This window comes from Azolla caroliniana, unplaced genomic scaffold, assembly GCF_043228905.1.
Source record: "Azolla caroliniana isolate FFs.n. ecotype wild unplaced genomic scaffold, voAzoCaro1.0.p SCAF_1, whole genome shotgun sequence".
Classification (NCBI taxonomy): domain Eukaryota; kingdom Viridiplantae; phylum Streptophyta; class Polypodiopsida; order Salviniales; family Salviniaceae; genus Azolla; species Azolla caroliniana.
Window position 1 is genome coordinate 25285681 of NW_028230436.1, and position 7001 is coordinate 25292681.

The 7001-nt window shown below is 36.1% G+C and overlaps 1 protein-coding gene across 1 annotated transcript; it reads right to left on the reverse strand.

Annotated features, from left to right (window-relative positions):
• Positions 1-3016: 3016 nt before the first annotated feature.
• LOC147869254 (urease accessory protein G-like) lies at positions 3017-6220 on the reverse strand. Its single transcript, XM_087327748.1, has 7 exons — positions 6036-6220; positions 5655-5870; positions 5470-5530; positions 4640-4841; positions 4156-4277; positions 3895-3999; positions 3017-3320 (listed from the first exon to the last, which is right to left on the reverse strand). The coding sequence occupies exons 1-7, from the start codon at positions 6188-6190 to the stop codon at positions 3234-3236; spliced, it is 948 nt and encodes a 315-aa protein (XP_087183874.1). The 5' UTR covers positions 6191-6220; the 3' UTR covers positions 3017-3233.
• Positions 6221-7001: the final 781 nt, after the last annotated feature.

Here is a 7001-nt window from a genome sequence, read left to right on the forward strand (position 1 = left end):
TTAGATAAGCAACGATTTATGCATATTAATGTGCAACCCTTATGCCAATGAAAATACATTCCAAATTTCCACAACTTTTCCAATATTATCAGTTCTCAATCAAGATTTCATATTCCACACTTTAACTTTAGCTATATTATTGATTAGAGTTTCAAAAACCTAGATGAAACATCTAACGCCTGAGCTGTTAGTCGGTTCCCCAATGAGTAAGCTTAACAATTTCTCTATATTTTGCCAAGTTATGTCATCATACCAAGAAGAATTGGGCAAGTACCAATGACAAACAATAACAACTCAACGAGCATCCTTGTTGTATTAATCATATTATGTCCAAGATATTGTGTTCAAGATTTAGTGCCTTCTAAATCCACATTGTGTGGGGTGGTGGGTAGACGATAGCTCGTCCTGAAGTTGATCGGCTATAACTTTGAGAAATCTTATACTATATATATCCATTAAATATATAGTTCTCCGGTGCCCAATGGACATGAGAGAGATAAATATCAATAGAAGCTTAAAAAAACCACTTCCCATGAATTATGTATCTTACTAGAAATCCACAGACCTTGAAAGAAAATTATTTGAGAACCATTTGAGTTTCTTAACAGGAGCCATATGGTATTCATTTGCAATTCCATGTCAATATGGGCTCATATCATCATAAATATGTGAAAGCAAAAACTCCAACTCGGCTTCGTTTAAATTTTAAATCTTCTTCCAAGGCTGTTGGGAATTAATGGCCAACCTCTCATGGACATCCGAAGATCAGAAGAGAGGATATAGGAATGTGTTGATGGGGGGATATGCATCGAGATTTGAATCCAAATGAATGGGTTAGTAAAACGTTCTCTTACCGTTAGGATGCAATCCTGATGGCAAAAAGAAGACTTCAACTCTGAACTTCTTTCCAGCATAAGAGGTATCATGTGTTCTACAATGAGGTTAATGGAGAACATTATTCTTTCATTATCCCTTCTTGTGAGGTAAATGGAGAATATTATTACCCGTGTCCCGTCTTGTGAGAGATAATTTTGAACTTGTGGTTGCTTAAAGTGTAGTAAATGTACAATGATTAGTGGTAAGAGTTCCATTTTGAGGGGGGAAAATATGGCTCCTTTGGCATTTATACACTAAAAAAATGATGGCATTGAATGTACTCTGTTTTCATGATGCTTAAAACAATTACTCAGCCATCAAGGATTAATGAACTGGCAAATCCTTCTGTGACTCCTTTGAAAATATCATTTGTGGGTCTTGTTGGGTAACTTTAATGTGTTCTAACGTAATCCCGTTCACCTCCAGATGTAGTTTAATGAATGGTCCATAACAAGTTTAGAACTTGTTAATAGCGAAAGTCCTAAATTACAATGCAGAGAGTTAGACTAATGGAAGAGATTATAGTTTTACCTTTCAATATATATCAAGGTGGAGCATGTTGGTTCATATATCTGAAATCCACGATGAGGCATTCTTGCCTCAAGTGTTGATCATGCAGGAGTATCCAGGGTATACATCATTTGATCATTTTTCAATTGTCTTGGAAGGCTCACATCAAATGATCTACGGTTATCAACCTTTATTGTGAAAGCAACCCTGAAATCTTCTTTTCTTCCACGAGATCAATTTCTCCAAGTTATGGGATAACTGGTAGGAGAGTTTACAAGACAGGCCAGACATGGTTCCAACATGGGATATTTGTCTCTATATTCAATGTTAAACATGGGAAAGAAAAGATCATGCTCGTCCAACAATTGTCATAGGTATCTCCTTATAAATGATATATTATTTTATACAAGACCCTACAGTACGTTTCATAAATCTCATCTCTTTTAGGTCTGGAATGCTTGTTCGATGATGAGATGAGAGTGGACTAATGCAAGCAGTATAAATATGATGAATCCTAATGTTGCTAATTCTACTAATCAGAGCATTATTAGAAAGTTGATACTGCCAACAAAAACTCATGGCAATCAATGTTTTGGATTGACTGAACAATATGGCCACAAATGATCTTTGATTAGAGAGCAATCGAAACAATTTGTGCATGGGCATGCTTGATCTTTGATAAGATAACAATTGAAACAATGTTCTTACTGATCAACTATAAAACAAATCTTCCAAGTTAAATGGACAATTGAAACAATTTGTACATGGGCATGATGATCTTTGATAAGATAACAAGTGAAACAATGTTCTTACTGATCAACTATAAAACAAATCTTCCAAGTTAAATGGACAATTGAAACAATTTGTACATGGGCATGATGATCTTTGATAAGATAACAAGTGAAACAATGTTCCTTCTGATCAACTATAAAACAAATCTTCAAGTTAAATGGATAATACTGTAGTATTCCCTTGCAACATGTATGAGGTAAAGCCCTTGTGAATGATTCATGTGGTCTTGTTGACTTCATTTAAGAATGTTTAGCTCTATTAGCATTTTTACCACATCTCAGTCCACAATGATCATCACAAATATTGACAGGGTAAATTTTTGTTCTGTAGGCTTCACTATCGGCCATCTTTTCACAGGCATGATTCATTGGTTCATATTTATATCCCTTTGGAGTAGTCTACACTACATTAATTGATGGTTCTCCAATAAAGAAACATGCCCTCATGCCTCTACTATTGAAAAGAATAGGTAGATCATTTTTTAGTGTACATACTTGAGCTTAAAGCAGTAAAATCTCAAGTAGGATAAAACATGTCCATTATCTTCATTGTATGTCAATTTTATGCTGAATGGAGAAAGGGAGGTGTTCCATAGTTAAATATTCAAAAAGCTTCGTGCTTGAATAGCTTCCATTGGTTATCAACTATATCCAAAGTGGTCCTCACATTCAATCATCCACTGAATCAAGTTGCCTAACACATAAAAATTTCTGCAAGCCACATGTGCATATCATATGTAACTCACGCCACATGCGAAGAGTTCGAGTCCCTTGTCTCCATCAATGATATTGTTAAGTGAGAGAGAAAGCTCACACGAAATTTCAAAAAGAAAAGACTCAAAAAAATTATCAATGCTTGATAACTACTTTATTATGTTTCCTTACTCAACAAATTTGCAGTCTTTTTCCCTACAGTCAACTCATTTAAGTGCTTGCTAATGATTGCCATTATTAGTAGAAGACCATTATAGAGACAATGCAAGATAACAAGAGATAAAAACCTTAAACTCTCTTTATTTTCTTCCTTGCTTCAACTAATGATGATAGTGGCCTAACTTATTTAAGCCTTCTTCCCCCTGTTGCTTCCTTCCAGACTTCCAAAACATGTTGCACAATTTCTGGCACTCCAACACCATGTTTCACCTGCAACAAAAGTAAATGGTTTGAACCATGAAAGAATCACAATAATAATGGTACAATATATTTCATACAATAGCCTCCCAGATCTCTCACATCATACCATCTGACTTGCAATCAATGTTTTGGGAAAGGTACCCCCTCCACCAAAACAGCCATTTAAATATTTGAGCTTGCCAATTGTAGTAATGAACGGAAGAACATAAATATATAAAAAATGCTTTACATGTTCAGAAGTGTTGAGCTCAATAATTTATTCTTTTTATAATGATCTACAAACATCATTCCATTAAAACCTTTGGGATTTCCTCTTCTTAATCCATATATAAGACATATCATTGATGCAAGTCATGAGAAGAGATGATTGGCACAATAATAGAATCTCTTACAACCAAATAGAATAGGGCATATTAGAGAAAACAAACAGAGATTTCTAAGTCATGACATGATGTATTGCCCTTTAGTAAGTAACAAACTAGCGAAGCAGAAGGATATGTAGCCTGTCTTAATATACAAACAAAACATGAAAACAATATCATATGTTTTAGAGAAAATTTAACGTGAGCATCTATTGACCTACCTGAGCAAACACAAAAGGTCCCCCATCTCGCATTTTGAGAGCATCTTGTTCCATGACTTTCAAATTAGCACCCACCGCCTCTGCCAAATCAGTCTTGTTAATCACCTGCCATCAGATGCATATAGATATACATATCTATTCAGATAGGGAAGGATGGATGTGTATAAACCCGATAAGGGCTCAACCACATGTGGCCTAAACAAATAATGTGAAAATTGCAACCCCCCCCTTGCCCCCCAATATTTGAATAAAAAATCTCACAAGAAGGTCAGCTTGAGTGATGCCGGGACCTCCTTTCCTTGGGATCTTATCACCTCCCGCAACATCGATAATGTAGATGATGTAGTCTGCCAGCTCTCTGCTGAAATTCGCAGCAAGATTGTCTGTGGACATTCCAATAAAAAGGATTCAGAATTACCACTTCATATCTAAGAAGAAACACATCTAAAATCAGAAGTTTTACAGGCTAAGGTTTCTACTCTTTCACAAATGACACCCTCTGCTGGAATTCTTCCTATGAAATCTCCAGGAGGACATCTAAGAGCAAAATGTCTTACATCTGGAATCCAAACACGCTTTGAGATTCCAATGTACAGCCAAAGTAAAAGAGTGTTTATTGATGTCAGTTGTGTAAATCGCACACGTACCAATGAATGAAAGCACTCATCTATGTGTGGCTTTCAAGGACTACATTAAATGTTCTTGAAAAGAAGAGAAAAATGAAATCTGTAAATTCGGGCTTTACCTCCTCCTGACTCGCATAGTAAAATATCTGTTGAGAACTTCCTTGAAAGTTCTTCCAATGGACCGAGGTTGATACTAATATCTTCTCGAATTGCAGCATGAGGGCAACCACCTGTTTCAACTGCTGTTATTCTTTCTGGTGCAAGAGCACCATGTTTCACCAGAAATTCACCATCTTCTCGGGTAAAAATATCATTCGTTACCTGCAATAAGATGGAAAGTGTATGATTAGTATGATATCAAAAGAATAATCTCATTAATTAAGTCCATAATATCTATAATTTAAGCCCGTGAAACTTTCTTTATTATTAGCCTTAATTATTGCTTGCATTGAGAAAAATGATGTCACGCGTGAAACATTGATTGCTGTAAGTGTATGTCATTAAAAATTGACAACCAAAACTGAGTTGGGTTCAGTGGAGCAGCATAGCATTATGCCATAAATTTCCAAATCCTCACAACTACCTATGAAAGAAAGAGGCTTGGCTTCATGCCTATTACTACCCTCACAAATGAACAAAACACTGGGTCATCCAAAAGGTTACAAAAGACCAAAATATGCGACAGGGTAGTTGCTCCCCTTTTCCTCACAGTGGTTCATAATCTTGCCATCATGAACAGTTGGCCATCAATACATGAATTCAAGTATACACCTATGTATGATATATTATTGTGTATAGATATGTATGCATGTAAATACATACATACATATACACACGCACTCAAGATAAATAGCTATATTCATAAGCATAAAATAGACGTTAGAGAAAGCTTATTTCCACGGGAAAAAAATACTGATTTGAAATGAATTGGTTGCATGAGCAAACTCACCGCTGCAATGCTATAGTTGTCACGCAGTACTGTGCACAATGCAAGCATAAGAGCTGTTTTCCTGCACAAGGATTTTATACATAAAATCAGGCTCAGGTTTTTTTTCTATGCACAAAGGAATGACAACATTTTCTTAGGGAAACAAAAACAAAATAACGATAAAAATCGATTAAAATGATATTTACCCACTTCCAACAGGACCACCGATGCCAACAGTAAATGAGCGCTCATTGAAATCTCGATTCGAAAGCCGTTGAGCCCTTCTTGTGAAATAACCTGGAGAATCTAAGGGTTCATGAGTGTGTGGAGCCAACCCATCATGCGAATGATAGAGCTTTCCATCTTTACCAGACCAATACCCACCATCACCATCAACATCAACATCACCAGTGCCTTGGCCGCTGACAAGAAGCAATTCGGAATAATTAGAAGAAGCACTTAAAAAGAGAGATTATTAACAGTTCGAAATCCTTAAAATAAGAAGAGGCTCTATCAAGTTCATGGATCAAGACCCTCTTTTTTGCACAAAAAAAGAAAGAAAGAAAGAAAAAACAGAGCATACATACGTGTGGTCATGATGGTCTCCATGGTGATGGTGGTGATGGTCTCCGTGGTCATGGTCTCCATGATGATGGTGGTCATGGTCTTCATGGTCATGGTCATGGTGGTCATGGTCTCCATGGATATGATCAGAGATTAGTGCTTCATCACTACTTGCCATCTCCCTCTCACGAGACAAAACGAATAAAAATCTCGGACACACAAATGTATAAGTATCTGTGTATGTATGTTAATATATTATGCATCTATGTATGTATGTATGTATGTATGTATGTATGTATTGTGTGTGTGAATGCATGCATGTATGTATGTATGTATGTATGTATGTATGTATTGTGTGTGTGAATGCATGTATGTATGTATGTATGTATGCATTTGTATGTATGACCCTCAATTTGTTATTTTGTTTCTTGTTGCTTCACAATCTATGAAGAATTGGCAAAGAGGAATAAAATAAAGACAAGTGGCAACCTTTTCTCAAAGAAAAAACGTGGGAACTTTGATTTCTCTCGAGGAAAAAAAGAAAAAGGCGTTAATGTTTTTAGTTCACGTTCTTTTTGGCATTTTAGATCTCTTTCCTTGCACTTGGCTTATTATAGGTTCATTTCTAGGGGTAACATAGCTATTACTTTTCGAATAAGGGATAAGGTTGTACTCATTTCGCGAGCAAGTGGATAGCAAGCTTCTCAATTTGGGAGACAAGCTTTTCCATGTTGACAAGCTCTTAAAAGTTCTTTTTTCCTCTCCATGACTCATGGTAACTCCCCATGTCACTCCCATTGTATGGTGTGTATATTCATGGCTTAGATTCATGCTCATTCTTGTATTTTATAATATTTCAAAAAAGAAAAGGAAAATGAGGTATATGTGTTTTTTTATCTCGCAAAACAAAAGAATTTGGGGTTCTGTGAGCGAGTGCAAGGCCTGGACATGACTATTTTTCTTTTCTAGTGTTAGAAGTCACAGACTCA